Source organism: Pleuronectes platessa, chromosome 24 (genome assembly GCF_947347685.1).
Source record: "Pleuronectes platessa chromosome 24, fPlePla1.1, whole genome shotgun sequence".
In the NCBI taxonomy this organism is placed as follows: Eukaryota; Metazoa; Chordata; class Actinopteri; order Pleuronectiformes; family Pleuronectidae; genus Pleuronectes; species Pleuronectes platessa.
In genome coordinates, this window is record NC_070649.1 from 2741534 (window position 1) to 2769269 (window position 27736).

Consider the following 27736-nt stretch of genomic DNA (forward strand, 5'->3'; position numbering starts at 1 on the left):
GATGTGGTGAACAGCCCTTAGGGACATTGTCCATCTGGAGCAGTGTCTCCAAACAGAAGAGTTTCCACTGTCAGATGCATCTCAGGCCGTTTAAGGTGAAGTCACTGGTTCGGTTGAATGGAAACAAGGCGCAGAAAGTATCTAGGCAGCACTAAGAGCCTATTTGATGGTTATACAACAACAAACCTCACCGTTCAGCTGGAGGCGCACGTCAACACTGCCCCCTACTGGACAACCATTGATTTAAACTCTCCAGCCTGTTGGGTCTTCATATGACCACACGGAGGCAGTAAAGCCCCACTGATGGAGGATCTGCTCTCATGAAAACATGCCTGCAGCCACTGGGGGCACCGGCGAGCAGCCATAAAAAGGAACCTTGACTCTTACTGGTGATAAAATTATTAAAGCATCTTCTCTAAATTTCCAGAAATTGATTAAATACTTGAAGGAAATAAAGCCTGAGGCCCAAATGAGACGTTTCGTTAAAAGACACAACAAAGAGTTTTTTTCATACATTTATTGAGATTTTTTTTCTTCCATATTGACTTGAAAATGTTTACAGGAACTGTACCGAGCATACGCATAGCAATGGAATCAAAGGCCATGTCCATTGAATGCACTACATCATTCCATAAAAATGATGCAAATATCAATGTAATACACGTATATGATTGTTTTTTTCATACAAATTACAGGTTACAAAAACATAAATGAGATCTTTTCAATATGCCCTGAAGCAGCTGCTGAAAACACAGAGGGAACGAGAACGTTTCAGTTTTCAGTCTGTACAGCGCGAGCGGCCCCGACGGTTCGAACGCCTGCTGATGGGAGGGAAACACAACACGTGCACATTCACACGCACTCACTGAAATCAGTCATTCGAACATGAACAGGATGAAGACGACGAGAAGCAGAAATAATATCCAGCATGCTTCGGAAGGGGTTTGGTTTATTTTTCTTCTTTTTATATATATATATATATATATATATCTTTGAACTCTGTTGGAAATCAGAAACTAGTCTATATATACATAAACTAGTCTATATATATATAGACTAGTTTCTGATTTCCAACAGAGTCCAAAGAGCAGAATCTGGGCCTTCTAGTGTTCCTGGTCTTTTGTGTCACACACAGCAGTCACACAGTGAGGTCAGGTGATAGTGGTGCAGCGACCGACTCAGCCACTGTAACAGATCCCTCAGTGAATTTGATTTGAATGATTGTAGTGTTTCAAAAAGACCCCGGAGTTCGAGCTATTCCTGGTGAAATTGTGCAAGCAGAGAAGTTCCACGAGAAAAGAAAGAAAAAAAACCACTTTCCACTCTGCTGGGATCGCTTGTTAGTGTTTTCCCCCCTAAGGAGAGTCCGGAGAAAGAGGAGGATTGTCGTCCATTTTCTCCTCTCGAGTGAGGGGGGGGGTGATAGTGTCTGGTGGATTGTTTGCAAATAAACGATTGTGACTATTCATAAGTGCAACAGAGATTAAACATATTAAAATAACCACGGGATAAAACCAAAGTAATGGAAGCAATAAAACATTGAAAGCATCTAAAAGCTACATCCTATTGCACGAGTAAAAATTATGATACAAAACAAATGGAGACAGTCAAAAAGGACAAAAATTTGTATTGCATACATATCAAGGAAATTAAAATTAAAAAAAGTTAAAGTAGTGTGTTCTGTCTTTTAAGACCATCACTCATTTACTGAGCCCACTCTCGTTACAGCAAACTTCAAGAGAGAGAGAGAGAGAGAGAGCGCTCAACGGGTTGATTGTTTGTCATCGCCTTTTTTAAGTTTAAAGACCACTTCTTGGTGTGGTCGCAACAGACAGGATTTCTAAACACTGATTTGAATCGGTTCAAAGTGCACATAGAGAGAAAGAGGGAAAGAAAATCTGTTCAAAACATTGCTATGCTCATGAGGACGAAACATGGAACAAACCGACAAAGATGGAGATTAATCAAAACGCAGGAACAGAAGCGGATGAGAACGCTGCATAGCTGGAACCATTTAAAGCAATGCCATCATTAGAAAGACACACAGGAGCGAGACAAACCTAATTACTGTACACGATCAGACTCCACTCTTCACACTCCATAGCTTCCTCTTGCTGATTCAGAGCCCGCGGCTCGACAGAGAGAAACCAAACCGCTCTGTTTGTTCTTTTTTTTTTTCTTTCAGTATTGTCAGAGGGTCCGAGTTCACACATGCGTGTCACTGGGCTCGCTGGCCAAGCTCCCCCCCCGCAGGTAGATAGCCGAGCTGGACTTGGGCCGGTTCTGACTGTGGCCTTGACCGTGGGCGGAGCCGTTGTTGTTGACCTCCGGCCCCCGGGTGTCTGTGGAGATGACCCACGTGGTGGGCCGCCACTTCTTCAGAGAATAAGGTGTTTTGACGCGCTTCTTAATCTTATCGCCTGTGCCCAAGGCTCCGTCTGGCTGTAACAAGCCTGCTTCTGGAAAACAGGAAGGAACAGAGATCAGTGACCTGGGCCCACGTTTCACACCAGGGTACATGAAACATAAAGTGATAGCAGTCATGTGAGGAGCAGATAAGTGTCCTGAGCTGCTATTAGACATGTGCTGAGGTCTGGAGGTGTGGGTGTGTGGAGTCACCTAGTGAGGCCAGGTCCTGAGTTGTGAAGGACAGGTCCAGGGAGTTGGGTCTCTCAGGCCTGCGGGCTCTGGGCTGCCTGAGCAGGGCCTCCCCTCTCATGATGACAGGTGCTTCCTCCACAGCAACAGACCCAGAGCCCAAGCTTTCTCCTTGGGGCCCGGTGGTTTCCCTGCTTCCTCCTTCTCCGCTCCCGCCCTCCTCCCCTCCATCACTCTCTCCTCCACTCTCCCCTTCCCCCTGGCCCTGGCCGGTGTTGCTGTTGTTGTTGTTGGTGTTGGGCCGCGCAGAGCGGAGGGCGGCGACGCTCGAGGACGCGTCTCTCAGGTCTGGCTGCTCTCGCTCTCGGCTCAGAAGTGGCTCGTGTTCGTCGGGGCTGGCTGTGATGACCCCGAGGCTCAGGCGGCTGTCGTCCGACCTCAGGGCTCCGGAGCCGTTCTGAGTTACACCGGATCCTCCAAAACCGGTCGCTCCGCCTGCAGCCATGGACGAGCTGGCGTGACCATTGGCCGCGCCGTTAACGCTACCGTTGACATGCGTGTCTCGTAGAGCGGGTATGTTGTTTGTGCCTGGGCCCCGATGAGCCTCCACAGCTGTGTTTGTGCCTGTTACTGCACCAATGTTCATCTTTGCTCCCTCCACCTGCCGCAGGTTGGACTTCCCGGAGCGTCCAAACTTGAACCTGAGTGAAGATGACGACGACTCCTTCTTCGTGGGCTTGGTGCGCAGGGGCAGGCTGGACGGCCTCTTGGGCAGGTTCTGCTGTTTAGGCAGGGGGAAGATGGTGGTGGGCATGGGGGCAGCAGTGTCTGACGTGCCCGAGGCCTCAGTCGCCATCTTGATGAGAGGATAAAGAAGGCTGGAGCTCCCGGGGCTCAGTGGGTCCGGTGAGCAGAACTGCTTCTGCGAGTGCTCCATCAGATTCTCGTCCGAGCTCTCCTTCAGGTTCTTATCCACCTCTTTCGGGTCGAGCTTGGTGGTTTCCAGGTCTTCCTGTGTCAGGTGGAGGCAGACAGGGACTGAAGGGACCCCTGCCGGTCCCTCGGTCTCAGAGATTGTGGTGGTGGTGGTGGTGGAGGCCGAGGGGCTTCCTCTCAGTCCCATGCTGGTGCTGCTGCCCTCTGGGCTGGGCAGACGGGCGTTGGCTTGCTGCTGGCGCTCCTGATTGATGGAGTTCCTGTTTCTCTCCCCGGTCCCGGCCACAGCTCGGCCACTCAAAGAGCCAGTGGTGTCGGTCTGTGTGTTCTTGGCCACACCCTCGTTCTCTTCGATGTAGGTGGATGGGTGGTCTGTGTACGGGCCGGACTTTGGCGTCATACGATTTCTGAAAAACAAACCAAAAAAAACATCAGAAACCTCAAACCTTGGAAGGATGAAGGTAGCGTCACAGCACGAGCAGGTGTGTGTTTACCTCTCATTGTGTAGAGTGGTGGACATGGGGTTGAGTGTGGGGCTCACGGACTTGGAGCGGTCCCATATGAGGAGCAGCTCTGCCAGTCGTTCCTCGGCACACTGCGCGGTGAGGCGGGCCTCGGCATCCTGGTCCCAACAGTCCTCCATCGTCTCTTTCAGGGAGCGGACGGCCTGACGAGAGACGCAGTGTTAAATTACCACTCTGGTGAGAAATGAGCCACTGTGCTAATCTACAGGGCTTCAAACTACACAATCTGCTGACTGTTATCTTTAACTCCTCTTTCTCTCTCTCTCACACACATTTACCAAACTGTTTTCTTTCCAGGCCTCTGGGAATTTGGGCCGTTGTTTCTCCCTGGATACCAGGACCTGCATGTCCTCAAACGTTGGGTGGTTCCCTGCCTCTGCCTGAAAAGCCATCTGGTACTCTGGCACAGACTCTCCTGGAGGCAGGACAGGATGGGGAGAGGAAGGATGCGTCTTAGATATCTTTCCATGCAGCAGAAATATTGATTTTTTCATTTCTGAATGTGCATTTTTATTCTCAATAAACAAAAGCTTCTGTCTGCTGAAAGCCTGTGATTTGCAGTCTGCTGTGCGTGGCGTGGGAGAGGCTCAGTCTTGTGTTGTTTTTGATAATGATGGTCATAAAAATGTGATGCATGTGTGTTACAGGCAACAAAATCTACTCAGAACAGCTTGGGTCTGTCCTTCTCACCGGGGAAAAGGTCAGTGCATCTCATGAAGGTCTCCCAGTAGACCAGGCCCAGGGCGTACATGTCCACCTGCTTCAGCGCCGACTCACAGTCCCTCAGGTTCACCGCTCCCTCCAGCACCTCGGGAGCCATGTAGCGGATTGTCCCGACCTGGAGCCATGCAGAATAACTGAGGTGTTAAGACACTGCAAACCCAAAACAAGATGTCCTCCTGCGGTGTCTTGTTTTGGTGAGGACCAGATGACAAACAGGGTTCTCTGTGATAACACTGTGGTACACTCACTTCACTTATAGCAGTGTTTTCCTCCTCTCCGTGACGCGCCGGCCTGTTTCCAGTCAGCTTCATGGACAGGCCGAAATCGATGATGACGCATGTGCCGTCCATTTTCACCAGAATATTCCGGCTGTTCAGGTCCCTGTGGGACACCGCTGGCTTGTACAAGTCTTAATGGAGGAAGCAGGAGAAGAGAGAATGATCAGGAGAAGACGCAGGAGACAACAAGTGGGCTAATCTTTCATAAATTAAACTATTAAATCTGTACATCACTACAAAATGTTCCCTACAGTGCATCAAGGCCATTTTGTGGTGTTTGCTACCGAATGATAACATCCAGAAAATCCTCATATTGCTTTCCATTCTCCCTCATTACTCATTGTTCACCACAACAAGCTGAATTGTCAACAGACACTCTAAACCCACTAATCTTATCTGTAACAATGGGATTAAGAGCATATCACTGTGGCCTCCGTCTGCAGTATTTTTATCGTCCAGCAGAGGGTGCAGTGGGTGAGGGCGTTTGGAAGTTGAGGCAGTCGCCACAGTGTTCTGCCACTGATGTGCAGGAAGAGTGGGGGAGGATGGCGTCTGTACCAAAGCCCGAGAGATTCTGCTGTTAGCAGCGACACGCAGGGCGAACAAACACCAGCCCCCTCTCTTTCTCCTCCGTCACTTCTACACACCGTCCCTCACTTTAAAGTTGCAGATGAGGAAGTTGGGAGATGGAGACCCGTGCTTTTAATGGACAGGCTTGTAAACAGAATAATCCCTATTCCTTCAGCAGGCTATGTTTTACACTGTTCTGTTTGATGTGTATCTGTCCTGATGAAGGGAAAGCAGGAGCAGGGCCGCGTGGGAGAGCTGAGCCTGAGCTTTGGTGAAGTGAAAAGAAAAACGAGCAGTGGAGGTTTGGTTCAGTTGTCACTTCTCCGTCCGAAGACGCGTTTCACAGAGCCGCAGGGAAATTCACATGCGATCTGAATCCCTATCTCGCCCTTCCTTCCCCCGACTTTGTCCCTCTCTCCGTCTTTCACTCTCTCTGGGCCTAGCTTGAGGCCAGTCTATAAATACTCATGGCTGGGCGTGGACGCAGTGTGTGCGAGTGTGTGTTTGTCGTAATGCAGGGATGCGAGGTGCTCCAAGCCAAACAGACCCACGTGGAGCTGCAGTGTGCAGCTCGTAAGAAGGCTCAGTGAGGCAGAGGGACGGGCTAGGGGGAATAATACACTCACACACTATTTAAAGCCTCTCCAAATAATCTCAGCTGACTGAGCTAAAGACACAAAAAACGCTTAATTCTTCAGCTTTTTGTTTCTGTGGCGCCTGCAGGGGTTCATACGCCTCCAGCTCACCTCCTTTGAAGAGCTCCGTGTGCAGGTACGCTAGGCCACGGGTCACGGAGTGAGCGAGCCGGCAGCTGCTGATCCAGTCGCTGGTCTGGGTGCTCAGGTAGCGATTCAGTGAGCCCTGAGGAAGACATGGGGGAAGGAGATGAGAGGTAAGAGGGAGGGGCAGAGGAGACGCACAAGAATATGGAATAACTCAGTCAGTAGCAACAACGCTCTGCATCAGGTCACACTTATAAAGGGAGAATTGGTTGAGCTTATTCAAGACTAACTAAGCCCTAAGTGCACAGCAGGTCAGTCGCCACTGACTGGCCCCAGAGGGGGGGGCGCAGAGATCTACAATAAAGCTGATTTAGAGAACATTTCACTGCCAGTAAACACCTTGGACCTGAGTTGTGATGCTTTTGCAGCAGAAAGACATTAAATGTGAAATGATGGCGTGAGAACTTGTCACAGAGATGTTGATGATGTCATATGAGGTCAAGGTTTAACCTAACGTAATCATGAGCTTACACACAAAAAAAAACATTTTGAGAAACATCAACTGTCGGAGAAAACAAGTATGGAGAGAAGAATGTGAGTCAAAGAGGAATCGACTGGCTGCAGTAAGTCAGTCAGCTGACGGGCGGCCGCTGGGAGAGAGAGCTGTGTGCAGACGTCCAACCGAACAAGAATTTTGGGGAGCGGCCAAACACGGTTATATTGTCAGACGAGTGAGGGAGGATGAGAAAATTGGAGCTCAGTTCACAAAATATATGACGACTAACTTCAGGACGAATCTCTCACTTTCCTGTTGATGTCTGAGTGAAAAACAACAACCTGTGTTGTGATGCTCATTTCAAACCCTGGAGGAGCATCAACAAGTTTGCAGAAATGTTTAGCAGAAATCCTACTGCTCCTAAATTATTAACCTGCTCAGTTACCTCCATCAGCCAGGATTATTGACCGAGCCCTGACACACAAACTAACCAAAGGTATACAGATACAAGTGCATACACTTACTGTTTATCCTCAGAAACAATCACAAGGCAATTCGTGGATCCGCTACTAAAGAAAATAACATTAGATCTGGTCGTTTTAAATAAATTATATCGTCATTTACTTGAATGCATTATGTGTCCCGGTCCCCTGGCCTGGCTTGCACTGCGTTCCCATGACAATGTGTATTAGAGTAATGGTTAGGATGCATAATAGGTCCTTTCATGGGCTGGCCGGGTAATTATGAGGCTGAAGGCTTGGAAAGCAAACAGATTCAGTTCTGAGGTACAGCCATTTTAATATTGAAGAGTTCCTCCATGCCGCTGTCAGTGTTAACATTTTCTTTCAGCTGCAAGTTTATTTCTCATTGCAAAAGGCTGGGATGATTATACTTGTTATTTATGATGATTCTGCTCTGTCTGCCTTTGCTTTTTTTTCAGGTCTGTAAACTGCAGGAGCAGGAGAGAGGTGACGTGTAGCTCCTCAGTGCAGACATGGCATTTGATCGTTTGTTAAGCCAAGTCGCAATTCATTTTGATAATTTATTTTGTCAGTTATATAACACCCCAAAAAAATTATTTTATATTGTTGTAACTGAATCGTCTTTGGGCTGTTGATCAAACGAGATGTCATCTTGGGCTCTGGGAGATTTATGGAGGACATTTTTCAGTGGATTCTGACATTTTCTAGCCGATACGCTGAGAAATCAAATAGTTTCAGACTTAATATTTAATAAAACTGATATTTCTGCCACATTGCAATGGCTGCTGCACTGACAGCACATTTAAAATATACACTTAACACACAGCGTGCCATGTAAACTCAGAGATCACTGCTCGCTCTCCTGCAGCAGCATCAGAGCTGGATTCGATTACTGATAACGCTGACGCAGCATTTCCCTGCCGACTTCATGAGACGACACCGTGGCCATTTCTTTTTGTTAAGGAGAAGTTTGAAATATCGCAGGAACAAGTATGAAAAGAGTTCCGGCAACTGATCATCTGCACTGTGTCCTGCAGTGGAGCGAGGGGATGCTGTGGCAAGCAGGCTGCTCGGGCATGAAGGGAGAATAACACAGGATAACCTCATCAATGCTATAGGGCCTGAAACCTTACGGCAAAAACCAAATGAGTGAGAGAGTGAGTGAGAGAGAGAGAAGGGATTGGTCTACGTTGAACACACACACAGCCCGAGTACTCACATGTGGGTAGTAGTCCATGACCAGCAGGTATTCGGTGCGTCCTTCTAGGCCGGTGCGCTCGTCTGCGGCCACGAACCGAGCGATGTTGTCGTGCTCCAGCAGCGGCAGCCGATAGATGGAGCATTCGTTCAGGAAGTTCTGACGGTTGGCCGCGGTGAACACCTTCACCGCGACCGGCCGTTCGTCCAGCGCGCCACAGTACACTGTCCCGTACCTGCCACGGCCAATCAGCTGAAACAACAGTCGAGGGGGGCGGAGACTATTAACACCCTTCCTTCTGGACCTTTAGCCCTTGCTTGTCTCATCAAAACAGCCATAATAAAGTAATAATTCTGTTCCTTCGAGCTTCTTGTACACAGACAGATTGCTTCACAGATTACAAGAAGCAAAAGAAGGAGTGGTACAAACATAAATAAAGACAAAGGAGCCGGCAGAGGGGAGTGAGGGAATAAACTAAATTACAAACAGCAGGGAAGCAGCAGGGTTAAACAGTTAAAATGGCATTAAGTCAGTTCCAAATCATTTAGTTAGTGTCCTGAATCAGCCGAGCACAGCGTGACATTAGGGTCAAAACATTCTGCTTGAAAAGTCGTCTGCAAGGGAGAAGACCTGAATCCAGGAGTGGGTTTGAATCCCTGTGACTTGCGCCCCCACGTCCTGCTGTAAAACACACTGTGAAAGGACCGGACGGCTGTTTTGTCTGCGAGGAGGTCTCGCTGGCACCGCCCCTCCCCCCACGCCCCGCTGCAACCAGCCTGATGTGAAAGAACGTGCGCCTGCATTCGATAAGGCACAAGGACGCCGTTCTGAATACAAGTCCTGCCCCAGAGGACATTACTCTCTCTGTCTTCTCTGTAGCTGGATCATTAGAGTCGCTCCGTCTCGTCAGGATGTGCAGCAGACGCCTCGTTTTCAGAGTCGGGCAGTATCTCACGTAGAACACATCAAACAACGCCGTTCACATTTCAGTTGTGTAGCTAATATTCACACCAGCCCTCTTTTTGAAAGCATACCACAGCTCTTCGGCTCTTTCCTGCCTTCCTGTCACTGTCCTCGCCTTGTTTGAGGATGAAAAGAAACTTGCAGGGACTTGAAAACTTGCATGTGACAGATAAGACAACACAGTGTTTACTTCTGATGTTGTCGGAAATGTTTCTGCACAGATCTCTGATCCTCGGTGGAAAACGTACATCGAGCATTTTGGCTTTTTCAAAAGATGAGATGGTATAAATGTGTTCATTTTGGAGATTTGGGAAAAACAATATCCGGGCAAGCGCTGCCCTTAAAACCTTCAGTTGCCCATAAATCCTTGAAATCATTTCCTCGTGTCAGACCATGCGTTGCCCTCGATTTAGAACTCTCTAAACGGAGCGACAGGCCTGTAGGTTTGAATGTCACGATGTGTGAGATGGCTCTAATAAAATGTGTCATGCTGTGTAATATCAACGTGTACGAGTGGACACGCACTCCCTGCCTCGACAACACTCTTATATTTTGGAAAATAAAGGTTCTATACTTTGCCAGAGTTGTTTTCCTCTTCGATCTGCATTGTTTCATTTTTGCCTGAATTTAATGGAAACTAGATTTGCACTCACAGAATATCACCCAGTGTTTCTACATCAATTCATGTTGGGCTCTGTGGGATTGTTTTGTATAAATGAGTCAGGGCAACAATCACATTGTGAGAATATTGTTGCATTAATAGAGAGGAGATGGGATTTTCGTCTGTAGCCGTACATTGTAGATGGGGGAGGGGGGGGGGGGGGGATGATCCGAAGAGGAATTCAACATCCACCATTAACGACAAGCTGAAGCTTTTGGATCAGCCCTCACAAGGCCAAGTGAATATCACTGAAGATCAGAGGGTAGATTTCAAACTCGCTGTGTGTGCAAAACAAACTCAAGATATTGCAGAACTCGAGGTCACCTACAAGCGAAAGAGGGCGAATCAAACTGAGTCTGAAGTGGCTGCAAAAAGTCTCTACAGGCCGTTCGTATGAACATTTCAAAAGAAGCCATTTGCATCTGTTTATATTTCACAAAAAAAGTGTTAAGTTAAGTCTCACACTTTGTCCTAACACAGATTGTGTTGCCATTGTTTTATTTCACAAATCTCTCCCACAGACGTGTGTCGAGTGCAAAGCTTGACTTATAGTCCACATGGACACTGTTATAAGAATAAGACCTAGATTGAAAAATACCACAGATTCTTCTTCTAATGAATTCGCTTGGATAAGCTTTTATTGATTCGAGTCTTTCAACTGCAGACTATAGATCACCTTGTAGAGGACAGTTTGATCTGTAATTACTGAAAGAAACTTTTTGTTGTAGAAAAGTTCAATCTCCTGCGGCAGCGTTTATTTCTCCTGTTTGTGTCTGAAACTCTGCTTTCACTGTCATTGTGTCTGGATATCATCCCCACTCCATTGACTTCCCATCACAACTTGAGCTCCACCACTTCCATATCGGGTTGTCAGGATCCTGTATCAGGGTAAGCAAAGTCCTATTTCGGTGCGCCCGGATCTGTCACTTAATGCGTCCTGCCTCGGTCGGGGGATAAAGTCACATTGAAAACGACAAACGGAACCGTAGACCCTGATGTATTTTGGGTGAGTTCTCTGCCTGTGTGCCTTTGGTTTCTCCTTTCTGTTTGTAACTGCTGTATCCCTCCATGACACACTACACTCCCTGTGAGTGGAGATGCTGCAGCCAGTGAGAACATGACAAGCCTGCACCGATGATACGAGCTATCATGTGCTAATAGCCCGAGAGTCCACAGGATTTAGAGGAAGAAAAGATGGGATCAGCCCTGGGCTTTACTCTTTGGATGACTTAAATCCATTTTCACGTAACTATATGTACATCACTACTTGTACCACTCACAAGCAGTAATGTACTGCTAAAAAAAGCTCCATTGCAAAGTAAGTGCCGCGTCTAGACTCCCAAAATAAAGAAGGAATTAGTGTTTCCATCACTGCCGATCGAAGCCGGAGCAAAAGAAAACAACCTGCGTTTACTGCAGAGTCATTTGACCCTGGAGCTAAAGCCAGCTCTACCCATTCCCACTGCAGACAAAAGGCAGATGTTAGTGTTACTGGGTTCTTAGACCGGTGGGAATGGGGCTTTATTTGTCTTTTTCCTTGGCAAGAAGACAAAATGAGTCAGTTGATTAACAGAGGACTGTTGAGCACAAAGATAAAAAATATATATATTCCAAGCTGGAGAAAAGAAAAGGAGCGAGACAGACCAGTGTGGACACTGACCTCCAGCAGCTTGAGATTGTCTAGGTCCAGAGAACTCTCGGAGCCAGCAGCCTCCATCATATTCAGGTTGTGCAGACCTTGCTTCCCACCTCCTGATAACATAGAAACAAACCGCTCAGCATTCAGGGATAAAGCAACACTCGAAAAGAAACATTCAAACAAAAGATCAGCACTGATTCCATTCGTTGAATTAATTATAATTCTGCCGAAAAACATTTAAACAGCCTTGAATAATGAATGTGTGCTCTTCCTCCCAGCGTGGCACCATGGCAACTCACCGTGCATCATGCGGTAACCAAAGAAGGCTGCTACAGCAACCACAGCCATCACGGAGACTGTTGCCAGGGCGATAATTACCGTCTCTTCGTAGCGCAGTGTGTGGGGGTCTATGGGGGGGGGGGGGGGGGGGGACACATCAGAAACAAAACACAAATCAAAGTGGGACCTTCACGGAGGAGGCGCAAATGTCTGAATCCATGCGCTGGACTTTGATTAGTGATCAGGAGCCAGAGGAACACCGTGTTCCACAGCTCCCATCAACCAGCCAAGTTCCCAGTTCATTAGGTACACCTGCAAAGTCTGATGCCATCGTGTACAACACATGTGAAATACACCACATGTGAAATAAACCCTCGTGTCACTGGAAGTCTGTAAGTTCCTATTGAAACTGGGACGTTATAGGATTAATACGATTGGTAAGAGATTGTTAAACTGTGTGTCAATGAGTGAATGTGATATTTGTTTTTATAGTTTATAGTGTCATTTCAAAAACACTTTGCCTTCTGTCTTTACTACGTCTCCAAGTTTATCACCATTACACAACCGGCAAACTTGGAATAATCTGAGTTATGGCCTGAAGTCCCAGAATGTGGAATTCAGTCTCTCCTGATTCAGTCACATCTTCCCCAGATTATTATAAAAAAATCCTCTTGGCCAATGGCTCACCCACATTATATTATATTCTGAACACATTGTTGGAATTTCATTGCTAGCGTCTGAGGGGTCCTGTTCTGTTTGTATTTTGCTTTGGGAAATTCATGATTATTAGTAAAACATGTAATAATGCAACCAGTTTATTGGACCCCAGGGAACCAACAGTCGGTTTTGTGAGTAACCTTGAATGTAAATAGAATGTTTGTTTGTTTATAAGGAGCCTCTTGTTTTTTTTTATCTCCATTTACACATGTTGTTACTGTGTGTTACACGTGTTTTTAACCACATTTGCATTTTAGATCTCAATTTATTCAGCATATAAATCATTTGGGTCAGAATCTGTCTCTGAAGAGTTTCTGCATGTGACTGAAGACTTTAAATCGACCGGTAAATAGCCGGTTGTATTTCTTTTCCTTCCCAGATAGCGGGTCAATAGCAGTAGACAGCGCAGGCACATTTGTGCGTCTTGGGTATGCCAGTATGTGTGTTTGCAGATGAACAGGCATGCTGTGAACCGCATGAAGGGAAAAGAAAAACATCAATTATGCCAAACAACCATGAAGCATGGCCAGCTGACTGGAAAGCAGCGCAGGAAGACAGAAAGGGAGGATGAGTGGGAAGCGAACGGAGAGAGCAGAGAGGGAGAAACAAAAAGAGAGAACACAGGAGAGCTGGTTGGATCAATCTGGCTGCAGGAGCAGATAGGAGCAGCTAGCTGGGCTGGCTGCAGTTCCAGCTGTCTGCTACTTGTGATTAATGCGACTGCATCAGCTATAGGGCTGTTCTAGAGAGACACACACACCATAAATACACCAACACCTCCTCTCGTATACTGCTACTCTATATTCTGCAGAAGTCCAGAGCAGCTGCACAGATAGATGCACAAACGCTCTCCTGCATCCGTTACATCAGCCTGGTGCTGCCGTGAGATACCAGCGTTATCAATAATGGATGGCTCCGAGCGCCTCAGGCTGGCTTTGACTGACATGTAAGCACGAGCCTGCATGCACACGCACACACTCTGACACACACACATGGGGTCGACGAGGCTCCCCTCAAACGCCAAGGTCGTGGAGTTCATAATCAACAGGAGGTTTGTACAGGAAGCCGTCTGACAAACACACAGCGACATGCCCGGACACACACGAGGAAGGTGTTTACAATCATCGCACTAGTAAAGATACTGTCTGTGTACTTAACATGGGTATTTCCATGTATATGCCTGTGAGTGTGTTAGTTTGTAGCATTACACAATCACTACTCAGCCGATTTTCATAACAAGAGAGTGAGGCATGAAGTTTGGTGGATCCAATCAGGAGGTATGTGCTCTACCGAGTTCTAGTTCTTAATATCCTCATTATTTGACAATCCAGATTATGATTTTATGTATAAAACAAGAGTTGTTCTTTTAAATTCTTCTTGGGGGGAGAAAGAAAATACATTTAACACGTTTCTAGACGTCAAAGACACACACAGGGTGTCAACTTTGTTCACTATGGTGTCAAAAGTCGTCATCTGAGATTCTTGGCTGAAGATCAATCCAACCAGGTGACTCAATCCTTCTCCGACTTCTAATGATACCGGCACCAATCTGCCCGGGCACATCAGGACTTAACACTCAAGCAAAAACAAACAACAACAACAAAATAATTTTGAGTTACAAAAGCTCAAACTTGAATCTTACTGATTAATCAACTCTCCTTCTGACACCAAATGGTTATTTTCGACTAACTTTCTCCTGCCTAGGTCTGGTCACCCGTCTGCTCAGTGGAACAGTCACCGACACGCCCGCAGACAGGCTGATAGAGCAGACGCCTCGTAATCCCTGGAATGCGGAGAGACGACATGGATGGTAGAGTGTGTGTTTGTGTTTATGTGTAGGCAGGAGAGATGAGGAACTGCCGCCGCTGTTCTCCCTCCTCTCCCTCCTCTCCCTCCTCCTCCTCCTCCTCCTCCTCCTCCCACCACCACCGCCGCCGCCACCACACACATTGCTTTCATTCACTAACCCTAAACCTTAAGAGGAAGGAACAATTAACCATTCATCTGCTTGCCTTGTTTCACACCTAAGAACTCACTATCAACCTGAAACACACAACAGACGGGCGCTGCTGCAAAGACAATCAACCACACTCACTGTCCTTTATAAGATCGAATCTGTACCAGAGTGAGGACACTGAAAATGGTATCAGCTAATCGGTATGAGAATGCAAACCAATTCATCCTCGCAGTTGTTGGTGTCTATAACGGGCGGTGATCAGGAGGCTCAGTTCTAAGCCTTGTGGCTGAATGATTAAGCAGAGGAGGGGGAGGAAGAGGAGGAGGAAGAGCAGGAGTGAGAAAGTGGCAGTACGTAGGTGCAGGTACAGATGATTTCAAACATCCATTCATTCTTTCCTTCCATTAGCTTTGTGGTTCACAACTGTGGGGGCATGCAGGTCTTCCATTCTCTCTCTTGTTCATTTAACTCCCTGATTGTATAACAGATACTCTCTGGCTCTTCTATTGAATCTTAAAAACACATCTCTGAGTCAATTTAAGTCTGAAAAGGCAGAATGTAATACAATCATAAAAGCAGTCTAAATTCATTTCTTAGCCCACACAGATTTTCAATCTAAGAAATCAACCTTCTCATTATCCTAACATTCCCTCTTGGGTTAATATCAGTTTTTACTGTGAATACTCAAGAAATCCATTTTAAATATCTAAACCGTAAAAGCACTGGTGTTGAATGAGATCTGGCCTGCAGGTCAGAAGATGAGCGATGAACTAGAGCGTGTGCTTACAGAGGGGCTGTGCAGTGGTGGGGCTGGGCATCGGGAAGTCCTCGGTGAAATTGACGTTGCACATGTCGCTCCCGCAGCAGCAGAAGTGGTATGTCCCATTCTGGATCTGCGGGGGGAGGTTGGTCACCACGCAGCGGTCATCGCGGCAGGCCTGGTCGTCCCCGAGGTGGGTCCAGCATCCTGATGACAGAGGGGGGGGGGGGGGGCAGAGGTTGAGTGACGATGGGGTCAGTGCTGTTACGTGGCTTCTGATGTTTAGATTTTAGCGGCTGAATGATTTGTTATTTGAAGCTATGAAAAAAATGGGGAGTTTGACTGATTCACCGCTGACTCACGATTGGTCGGAATTGGCTGAATGTCAGTATTAGAATAACACAAATTCTAAGAATATCCCAATGACGCTTTTGTCAGAAACTAAGAGGCCGGTTTTATAAACACAGCCTAATTGTCCAGTTCTTTGAAATTGACGTCAAGCTGTTAAAACATTCGTCAGCGCCACATTAAAGCCCCGGAGCGAAGGGAAGGACTATTTTTGACTGCCCTATTTTTCATATGCAAATTTCCTTAAATCTCTCAATGGTTTGTTGTATTAAAAAAAACAGTGATAAGTCTAATATCATCTCCGTGTTATCCGTGTTCTTTGGAAGGAGGTGCTGCTGATGAGTGTGTAAACAGGAGAGGATATTTATTGTAGCTCCAGGGACTTGTGTATCCTTCCTGTTAAACTATAGCATGTGTGTATATATCCCTGACAGGAAAACAAGTGAGCTTACAGACGTTTGGACTCTTTCAAAGCCCTCAAATTTTAATTGTGGAGCAATTTGCCATTCGTGGTGTTGAGCTGCATACAGGAAATATTTGTATTAAAAGTAGAACTATCGACTGGGGCTAACTACTTTATCTGAACATGATTTTTCATGCAAATTCCAGCTCTGGAGAAGCCGGAGCCACAAAATGTTTGGCATTGTAACTCGTGAAATGACTTGGCAATCATCACTTATTAGTTTCCTGTACGTGATTAATCACACACACTATACATGTAGCATAAGTTTCAAAACTAAAAAGAGAGCAGGGTGAAACTTATTACCTTGTTTGACCAGCCGCACTTCGCCTGGAGGACTTTTCTCCCACAAGCCAAAGCAGTGGCCGCCCTTGGCACATCGGATGGTTGTGTTCTCGGGGGAGACCCGACCTTCGCCCCCCGCCACTCGATCTACCCCCAACGGCTGCTGCTGGTCCGTGAAGGCACACTCCCTCTCCTCGCCCTGCGCCGCTGTGGAGAAGAGTCAAGACACGGGTTGGAGCTGAGTCAAAGCTCATTTTCAGCAAAAAACAGGAATCGAGTGTGGAATGTAAATGTGATGACAAGAGGCGATGGAGAGTTTTTGAGTTTGTGGTTCTGAGCAGCATGAGGAGCGAGGAGAGAAGAAAGAATAGATGTACATTCATTTGCTCTGTTTCATCACATCTCTATCGATTGTTTTCTCACTCCACAGAGACAGTGACTCTTATTATGCACATTTTTGATGAAAATCTTCAGCCAGACATTGATGAAAATGTCACATAACCAACCACAAGCACATACACACATATATACACTTTAGAATGTTTTCAAAAAAAACATCCGTGTGCATTTCTACTGTGGTAAAACAGATGGATGCTGTGTCTGTCTACACAGGAAGGATTCACACATGAAGAATAGTCGACTGCCTGCAAACTCTGCTTCTTCTCACACAAACCAAATCAATACAAATACCAATTTAAACTGTAGCCTGAAGGACACAACACACAGAGGCGCAGAGGAGAAGTGGAACTAATGCTGCAAAACTACTCTCAATAAAGCATAAAGAAGGCTGTCATAAAAACTTCACAAGTTCAAGCTCTCATCTCGTTCTGTACGACTTGAAACAATCCATAACCCAGGGTCAGTTTACGCCAACCTCAGTGTGTGTGTGTACATGATGTGCGTTGTGAGTAATTTCAGATAAGGGAAACATGACGTGCCAGTTTGTTTCCCTTACTCCCAGCTCCTCCCTTTCCTCCATCCGGGAAGGGAAGGGGGTTGAGAATGGAGAGTCTGCTCGGCCCAAGGTCAAGCTCGCCTGTGTGGGCAGAGCGTGACGCGATGGAGTGGTAGCTCTGCCGGGCACAGAGCCAGCGTTCCTCCTCTGCTCCCATCTGCGGATGAAGCCATCCAGCCCGGTCCACTGAGGGCCGCGGCTGCCCTCGACCCGTGGGCCTTCTTTCTACCCACCGCGCTGGGCCTCTGACTGTGCCCACACGGGGAGGCGTGCGGCGTACATGCAGAGTGTTATACAAGTTCAGACTGAGGGTTAACTATGTGGTGGAATTTTATTTTGATGAGGGAACTGAATTTCAATGAGCTGCCGACTCCACTGCCAGGGTTAGCGGTTAGATTCCCAGTGGAGCAGATCATCCTTTGCCTGCCTTTGTCCTCTCTCAGCACATTAACAAGCTCTGGGTTAAAGAGACCAACAAATGGTTTACATACATTTGCTAAACTGTATCAGTCATCATACATGTGGAGAGATTCTAATATAAATCCCTGGATCTATCAAAACAAAACTCATTTAAAAAAACTTGTAATAACCCGACAACATCCAACTGATCTGAGAGAACCAAGAGTTCCCCCAAAACGAGCACCACGATAACGACCACTACTTCATTCATATCGTATCAATCTTTTTTCCGTGGGTACAGAGGGAAGATCTGCTCGGATTAGAGGTCGGCAGCTGATGGAGCGTTTAAAAAGGAAATCTGACCAGAAAGCAGCAGATTTTTTGGGTAATACTGAAAAACAAATCAAATTTGCACTGACGAATCTATAACAGACTGAAATCTGGAGTAAATCGGTGACAGTCTGTCACGTCAATCAATTAATATTGACTGCTAACTATATTGATTTTTCTTTTCAAACCATTTCTAGGGGGTGAAACATTCTTTCATTGTAGAGCTGTGTGCACTGATTGATTCTCCCAGCGCTGCTTTATTCAGTGTTTTATTGGATCTATCACAGAGAACGACTGCAGTGAGGACAATGGTGGTGAATCCAACGCTATTTCACAAGATCTTCAAACTCTGTCTTTTAATATCCCTTTGACTGAAAGACCTGTTGGCAGAAATTGTGTGATTAAGTAAAATACCGACCAGAAAGTATACAAAAGAACAAATAGCTCAATTCTGACTCTGTTATCTTTCTAAACTGAATATGTGCTTGTTTGATAAAATATTATATGAGAAGAGCATCCAACAAAAGGCCTTTGACTTTGGTTATTATACATTTCCAGTAAAGGGACCCTCCTCTTTCCTTGGCTGTCACACTCAACACATTTTTTAAATACTTAATCGCTGCCAGATCAAACAATGTGCAGGGCCAAACACACAACTAGCCTCAACAATAGTCTTGTTCAAATTTGCTTCCTTTCCAAGTATTCAAACCCAGGGATTGTTGGGGGGGGGGGGGGCGCGGTGGAAGTGAGGACTTGAGTTGTCGAGGAGGAACATAAAGGAACAATAGAAGGAAGTGCAGAGCCAGTGACAACACCCATAGACGGGATTGGGAGAATAGATCCATAGAGCAGAGTATCTCCTTTCGCCATACAACAACATCAATTATTCATATTTTCACTGGAACTCAACTGGGTGAAATGAAAACCTTAATAATAAAAAGGCAAATAAAGGGCGTTCGTTCTATCTAGAAACTGATTTTGAGATTGTATTCAAAGCTTTTTTGCTTTTGCTTTTCATTGGCATAAAGCAAAAGGTTATTTCAATTCATTTTTTGCTGAATTAATACGACACAAAAAGCCAATCCCTGTATATAATCACTACTCAAATCAATCAAACATTGTGGTAATAAGCTTTTGGTTTCAAACTTTATCCTCCACTCAGTCTCGTGTCACCTAAGGCTGAGCACGGTGCCAAGAAACATGTCTACAATCCCCCTAACCCTTCACCCCCCCGCCCGACTTCAACCCGTGACCGGCTGTCTGACTGAAATAACATTATGACACACTGACTGACGTGCAACAGTGTAATAGTTTCATTGTGCGGGCACGGCTGCACATAACAAGCGTGCATGAGATAAATGGATAGCCCAGAGTGATCACACAGCAGCTTCTTTAATTCCCATTTCCTCCTGATTCTTTGCCAAGATAGGGGGCTATTCACTCTGTGGCATATATCTATTGAATTTAGCAGCTCAATACACTGAACAGAAAGGAGAAGAGTGCAGCATGGGATGGAGCTGAAACCTCCGGGAACCAGGCTCTACTCATTTGCAGTCTGAACCACAGGAGTGCTCCTGTTGTCAGGTTTCATCGTTGTGCGTCTGCAGCTCTGCACAACACTGGTTGTTGGTTCTGTGACTGAATTCTGTGTTTTCTTGTTTGATGCCGATCTCTGCCTTTTATCTCTGATTGGCCACGACAGGCTCTGTCCCTGGTTCTGCTCTGTGGAGCGCGCTGAGTGAGCCTGGCTTCCACTGCAGTATTGGATTGTGGGTCAGAGTATGCAGGCAAGGCCAGTGGAGTGAGGCAGATGAGGGAGAGAGAGGGAGAGAGAGGCGGGGGGGGGGAGGGGGGGGGGGGGGTAGTCATATCAAAAGGCTTCAGAGTAGTTTTTGTTCCCTGCCTGTTCATTGGATGATGGCAGGCACTGCTTAGTGTTTACCCATGGCCCAGTTATTTGCTAATCCCCCCCCCAATTGGCCTTCAGTGCACCCTCCCGCCCCCTCAAACTACCTCCTTCCCCTCAGCCTCGCTGCTAAAAAACAACAGCGATCTAATCTGGCTCTCTCCTTCCTCCTGCCAAGGCCCACGGGAGCGATGCAACACACGGCGGTCTGGGACTTGATTAGAAGTCGCCCAGTGCACTGATGTGTGGCCTGTCCTCTCCCCACAACTGGTTCCGGGTTCACGTCCAAGAGTAGAGACAGAAACAGAGGGTGGGTGGGGGAGGGAGGGAGAAAAATAAAAGCAGAGCAGCTCTTGACCAAAGGCTGAAACGTGTTTGATGCACCCGTGCACGCCTCATCTCCACTGCAGGCCTGCACAGACTGTCCTGTGCCCCTGTAGTATACACGCTGTGCTCTCTTGCTGCGGCAACAACAACCACTGACGTCAAACTGCCATGAAGACACTCTGTAGTGTTAATTAAAAATGAGGACTTTTAATTAAAGACCCGCTTCTCTCTGGGTGCTGCTGGTTTCTTTTTCGGACGCCCCTCACCCTGAGACCCTGGTGCTGATTAGGGACCGAAACATTTACCAACTCCAAAGAGGCACGACCTGCCCAGTGCAGTGGCTGTGTTTTTGTTCCACTCCACCTGCTGCACACCGGCAGCCATCAGAGGCAGATACCTTATCGTGCCTGCTGCTGTCTGGTTGCCTGCTTGTTGCTGAGGTGGGATGGATGAGATTCAAGGGTATTTGCTGACACCCCCAATTTCCAAAGTCCCCTGGTTGAATTTAAAGATTGGGAGGGGGGGCAAATGGGCTTTAATCTATCCCATCTGTTGCCCTGGGTCTGCCAACCTTACCCCACCCCCTGAAAACACCACCATTCTGTCTGTGTCTGTCTGAGTCTGGTACAGTTATGCTAATCCTGCAGCTTATACAGCCCTCACAGTTTAGAGGCCACCATTATTGACCATGATGCATTTACACCAAACCCCGGCCTCCCTCCTCCTCCTCCTCCTCCTCTGTACCTTAACTTTCCTGAATATGTGATGAAAACACAGATGACATAGAGAACAAAGTGGTTTTGGCTATCACACCATGGGGGGTGTAATCTCAGATTATTTATGAACAAGCAAAAGTTTGGTTTTAGGCTGTGTCTGAATTTAGTCTTTGTTTATAACAACATCACTTCCTTGTTGAATATCGGAGGAGCCTTGATGGTTACATACTGGCTTGACAGGCTGAATTCCACTACACACCCCACCCCCCTCCACTGGAGGCCTGTGGTTGTCTGGTATGATAAGGTTTCACCTGTTCTGTGAGAGCCGGCGTTGATACGTCATGACAAACTATGCACTCTTCTCTTTAGGATGAGTAAAGCAATTTATCAGGAAGCAGACGAAGAGACAAATGTTCAGGCAACTACTCAGATATAAAAAATTCCAGCCTCGTAATTGTGACTCATTATTTTCTCAGGTTATAGTAAAAAGAATATTATCAGGTTTTAGAGTTTGGACCAGTCAAAACAGACCTGGAATCAGTATATGTCACAGAGGTGTGGCTCTTTACACTGCATATACGTCTCTTATCCTATGTATGTTAACACAATTCAAACATAGACAGGATTGTTTTTTCCTGTTGTGTATTTATTTTGAAAATTACTACCACTCAGGGTTATTTTTTTGCAAACTAAGTGTTAAAAAAATCGAATTATGCACTAATGGGAAATAATCCTTGAGTGTATTTGTATAACTTTTATGAAAGTGAGAAGTTTAAGTTCTTTAGAAGGATAAACTGAAAAATGGACCCAATATCAGAAGGACTACACTTATCACAACCAGAATAAAAGCTTCTGCTGCCCTTGTGTTCTGGGATGTCTCTTCAAATAAATGAATCATAGAACTGCATCTTATTCTGATGTGGACATAAACATTAGATAGAGCAGCTATAGTCACAGATTTATCATCCCAGCTCATCACAAGATACAAACAAATACTGCTAATTCGTACTTATATCCATGAAAATGAAAACAGAAAACTATCTCGCAAAAACAGATCAGTCCATACTGTGAGCAGCATTTATTCGACACTCTAGACTTATTGTCTGTGCTTGTCAAGGAGAACACTTGGTGTTAATCATAGGCTGTCACTCTGAGTTACCATCTCAAGGCTGCACCTTTTGTTTTCTAAAACATCCCCTAATTTCTCCCTTTTGCCAAACCAGAAGGTCGACTGAACACTGTCCTATTGTATCTCCTCGCTTCGCTTCTACCTCCGTTCAGACCTCAAACCAAGGTACTGAGAGGAGCAGACATTGATTTTTTCCCATCTAATAGAGTACAAGGCTGGCTGTATTAGAGACCAAATGGCCTCCCACCCGCCTCCATTCCACCAATCACTGGCCTGTTTCTAGCTGCAGTCAGTGTCATCTCCTCTCGTGGAATAATGGATATCTCATGAAACATCTCACAATGTGCACCAAATGAAAAATATTATTGAATCAAAAGCGGTTAGGTGCTTTTACATCCTTTAGCCCTGCCAATTACTTCCTTACTTTACAGTTTAGATTGCATTTCTCCCGTTGTGCAAAAACCGAGCACACGTCTTCCCATCGCCCATTTTTACTCTGACGCAGTGATCGCCTGCCTGGTTTTACAAATGATTTTAGAATCTTATATTTTACTCTTTTCACACATTTACAATCCCTTATGTTTCCCTCCAAACAGGAAGCTGCAAGACCAAAAAGACCATGATGCACTTGCAACGGCCAAGCTTTAAGGCAATGTTTATGCATGGTTTATAATGTGGGCCACTGGGCTTTGGTTAACACACACGTCAACATAATACAGATGATGTATAAATGTTATTTCTATACAACCTGTCTTTTTCAATTGTTGGTCACTGAAATAAAAACACCACATTATTATCTGAAAACACTCACGAGACATTAACTAATACCGAAGGCCATTTTCTGATATTTTCTAGGCCAAATGATTTATCAAGGGAATCATAGTCCAGTTAAAAGAGTAAGGCACCTATTTAGCTTTGCTCCTCTTGTTGTTGGACGATCGATCGAATACCTGGAGACACACTTAAATGAATGATGCCAATGTGCATTAGACATATATCCCTCTCTTAACTGTTACAGCCGATGTTTTCCTTGCTTTGGAAACATCTCTGCTGCGATTTGCCCGCGAGCGAAAGAAAATTCCTCTGCACTCAAGTTATTCTGATTGATCCTGGTCCTCTTCAACCAACCTCGGCAGTAAAAGATGATGAGATGCCGGGGCTGACAGCAGTCTGCACCAAATTGTTTTGGTTCCAATCTACGCGAAGGCATCAAGCACGAGTTTGTAATCTCAAGCCAATAACTTCACTTTTTGTTGAGCCGCTGATGTGACCGCAGAGCTGACAACTCAAAGAGCACCCCCCACTCCCCTCCCCTCTCTATACTCCCCGGGGCGGCTGGATGGAGACGGCCCGGCTGTCCAACAGTGGGACTGTCAACGCCACAGCACGGGGCGTACGAGACACAGCTTCAGGGTCTGGGACAAAAGAGCATTCCTCTATATGCTTTGGTTTAATTCTTAATCCTCTTTACATCCCCAAACCTCCAGCTCACCTGGGACAACCGTGAAAACACTATTGCAGGTTTCTTGATAAAGATTTGGGGGAAATAAAAGCCCCAAACGAAAGGCAGGACATAAGACTACCTGTGATAACACCACAGGTAGTGTGTGTGTGTGTGTGTGTGTGTGTGTGTGTGTGTGTGTGTGTGTGTGTGTGTGTGTGTGTGTGTGTGTGTGTGTGTGTGTGTGTGTGTGTGTGTGTGTGTGTGTGTGTGTGTGTGTGTGTGTGTGTGTGTGTGTGTGTGTGTGTGTGTGTGTGTGTGTGTGTGTGTGTGTGTGTGGGCTTGTGCCGTGTTTGGAAGCATTTCCTCTCCAGACCTCGGAGCAGCAGGCGTACGCCCACACACCGATTAGTCACAGGGGACAGGGAGCGAAACGATGACCCAAGCTCGGCTGCAAACAGGTTAGACACACACCAGTTGGAATAAAATGAATGATAATTCAAAAAGGACGTTAGCCGTGGAGTCAAGGGGAGGGAATGATGGGATGGTAGCGATGTTCCAGGAGCCGAGAGAGAGAGGGAGAGAGAAAGCAAAGGGAATGGTGCAGGGTCAGAGACACGACTAACAAGCTCCTGCCGGCTGTTAGACCGCCTGCTTCCCCTCATCATCATTACCAGTCTCATCCCAGGGAACAGGCAGTGGGGTGTCTCTGCTTTGCATTCATGCAGCGGCAGCGTGGACCGAGTGCTTTGACTCCTGTCTCTTTACAGTCATTACGCCAACTAAGTCTGACGGCAGCCTGAATTAATTTTGCAAAGCGCTGCGATTTGGATTTATTGGATGTTTACATGGAACGCTTGCATTTAAGTACCCATTAATCGTCCTAGTACTGACTGATTATTGAGCAAGTGTGTCAATCCTCTGCCAGTCACCGGAGTCGTTAAACCACTCTGGACTCATTTGCATGTCACATCCACAGGCGATGGTTTTTCTGCAGTGAGGAATCTAGCGTGTGGATAAGTTACATATTTACGTTTCTCTGATTATAATGATTCCTACATCACAGCCTGAAAGCTCAATTCTTCAGAAGGCACTGTATGAGATCCACTCTCTCCAATCACCTTCCCTTCAAGTGCTTCTCCTCCCCTCCCTCTCCCTCTCCCCTTGTGGAAGGCCACATCGACAATCACAGTCCTCGCTTGTTGTTGTTTTATTAAAGTGGGAATATAAAAAAAAAACTCTCTAAGAGGCAAGTGGTTTCTGAAAATCAGGACCCGGCCACTCTGCACTATCAGCGTGCAGTAATGCGCCCTGGGTTTTCAGACAGTTATCGTTGTGGGATGCTGATATGAACGTAAGGGAGGGGACCTGCAACAATAACACAGAAATGATTATACATTATTAAGAATAATGTGTTGACACAGGCCTCCACGCCCACACACACTCAGATGAGGAAACCAGGCTGTGCACGACCACTTCTTCTCTCACACGCTGCCAAAGCCGGAGCCCTGGCGTTGAACTCCTATCACCTAAATTACCCGTCTTGTAAAATACCTTCCCCGTCTTCCCACACATTCCACCCCTGCCTCCCAGCATGCACCGCTCCTCCATCTCTGTGCAGCCCTGCCACTATCTTATCCCGCTCAAGGTCTCCCAGAAGTCTGGCCTCAGCCCAGAGTCTTGAGCAGGGGGCACAACTTGGCAGACGGGGACTGCGGTATGTTTGGCAGTGTTTTTCCAGGCCTTTGTACACAGAGTGATTAAACAGGGAACAGGGAGCAGGGGGGGGCGGGGGGGCTCTATCTGTGTGTGATGAGCTCCTGCAGACGAGGAGATGGAGGAGACAGATAAGTGTGGGATTGATGGACACCACGTTAGTGTCAGGTCCAGGCCCAATGAATCTGGTGGGGGGGTGAGAAAGGTTGCACGGACGAGCGGTTACGTGAACAGACCAGGACAGTTTATGAGAAGCACATTTTACCCATTTGGCATAAACGAGTTGACTAATCAGCCACTTACCAGCCACGGAGGTCAGGAGGATCGTCAGGCAGAAGCCGAATTTGGCGAGTGATTTCATGTTGATCCGGCCCGCAGCCATGACAGCGGACATCGGGCTGCACAGAGTCCGGGTTTCCTCGCTTGTCCTCCGGTCAGCACTTTGCTTTCAGCTCGGTACGGTGATCTGCTCCTTCACGCGTGGAACAGCGCATCGAGAAGTGATGCGTGAAAAGGGGGAAACGGCGCCGCTGCGTTGCTGTTGTCGTCGGGTCAAGCGGGTTTGTTTAACTAGCACTAACTAACCCGAACTAAAGTGAACTCAGCCGTGCTACCCGCTGCAGCCGGCGGAGGAGATTGACCGAGCGGCTAACTTGTTTCTCGGATCTGCCTTTTACAGCGAGCCAGCGAGCAACGTCCATGTCTGCGTGCTAACATGCTAGCAGCCCCCGGGGGCGAGCGTCTGGAGCCGGGAAACTTGGGCAAAGAGGCGGAATATCCCAGAAATACCCGACGCGCCGCGGATCTATCTAAACACGGAACATTCTCAGCTGCACACTTTCATGAAAAACATCCGATGCCTCCACAGAAAAGACAGGAAGTCACCATTTAAATCTGAGCCAATTAGCTCGGGCAGGACCGCTACCGAAGCTAACGGCGTTAGCCGGATAGCTAGCCTGTGAGTTTGTCTCGTCCCATCACATTTCACGATCCGGAGGAGAAATGGTTCACAGGAGAACCGCGCCTACGGTGAGGTGCGGTGCTGGTTCCCCGAGGATGGAGCGCGTTAGTCCGGGGAGGAGGCGACGGGTCCTCGGCTGGGTCTCGTAGCTCCGCGGGGCAGGCAGACAGACAGACAGACAGGGCGGCGGGGAACGCCTCGTTTCCAGGCTTGTCTGGACCGCTCGTCTCCGGTGTCGGGTTGCTGAGCTGCTGGGGGGGGGGGGGGGGGGTGGCGGGGTGGCGGGATGTTTGTGGGGGGGGCGCTGCTGCACTGTCTGCAGGGGTGTCACAGCGCCACCGTGCCGCAGACTGAGCACATAACACCCCGGGGGAAGAAACACAGATAATCTCCATGTAGTTGTGATCGTGCACTGAAGTGAGCCTGAAGCAGTACCACGTGTTTGTGAAGAAGACATGTGTGTATTTAGTAAATAACACAAGGTACTGACAATATCCCTTTCAACAATTCATCCATCTAACCATCATATGTCTGCAACATGGGTAATAATAGAAGTAAATCTCTGATTTTAACCAGTTCCAGTGGTTATTGTTGTAATGGTCAGTCGTGCTTGAACTGTTTATTCTTTTATTTATTCTTTTCTGACTGTATTTTATTGTTTTTTATGTTACTTGTATTGTGAGTTATGTGGTTTTTAATTGAGTAGCAATTTTCACATTTGTTTTAGAACTGCTATGTAAATAAAGATATTTCTATTATTATCATCAACATCATCATCATTATTATTATTGTTATTAGTAGTAGTAGTACCTTTATTTGTATAGCAATTACACACTTACACAGTTACAAAGTGCATCACAGAATAACATTAGTATAATGACATTAGAGATGTTTAAATCTTGAATCTTGAAAGGATTACAGTAATACAGACTGGTACTAATTAGTAGTAGTACTTGTTTAAATTACTCACATAAACACTGAATATTTATGAGTTCAGATTCTTCTGTTGTTGCCATGTTGGCCCCCGCAGAGTTCCTGTAATTCCCTAAGGTGGGCACAGGAGGGCGACATTTCCTCTCCTCTGCGCCGTCTGCTCCACGCGCCCTAGCAACTGCAGCATCAGCACGAGATACGTCACAGCGTCAAGTTACCATCAGTTACCCGGATGAGACCGGAAATGGACCCATTTACACTTAGAATAAAACAAAAAATACCTGGACAGAAAAAATACAGGCAAGCAGGAATAGACTGACAGAAATG

The 27736-nt window shown here is 46.6% G+C and overlaps 1 protein-coding gene across 4 annotated transcripts; it reads right to left on the bottom strand.

Moving 5' to 3' along the window:
* Positions 1-502: 502 nt before the first annotated feature.
* LOC128431002 (bone morphogenetic protein receptor type-2) lies at positions 503-26678 on the bottom strand. Of its 4 annotated transcripts, none has more exons than XM_053417189.1 (13): positions 25819-26678; positions 16618-16803; positions 15531-15710; positions 12090-12197; positions 11812-11903; positions 8549-8779; positions 6376-6490; positions 5030-5190; positions 4749-4896; positions 4337-4473; positions 4029-4201; positions 2620-3941; positions 503-2456 (listed from the first exon to the last, which is right to left on the bottom strand). In XM_053417189.1, exons 1-13 carry the CDS (start codon positions 25907-25909, stop codon positions 2206-2208), a joined length of 3195 nt encoding a protein of 1064 aa, XP_053273164.1. In that variant the 5' UTR covers positions 25910-26678; the 3' UTR covers positions 503-2205. The 4 variants fall into 4 exon arrangements, with proteins under 4 accessions (XP_053273164.1, XP_053273162.1, XP_053273161.1 ...); XM_053417187.1 differs by having other exon boundaries at positions 4331-4473; XM_053417186.1 differs by having other exon boundaries at positions 503-2459; positions 4331-4473; positions 25819-26677.
* Positions 26679-27736: the final 1058 nt, after the last annotated feature.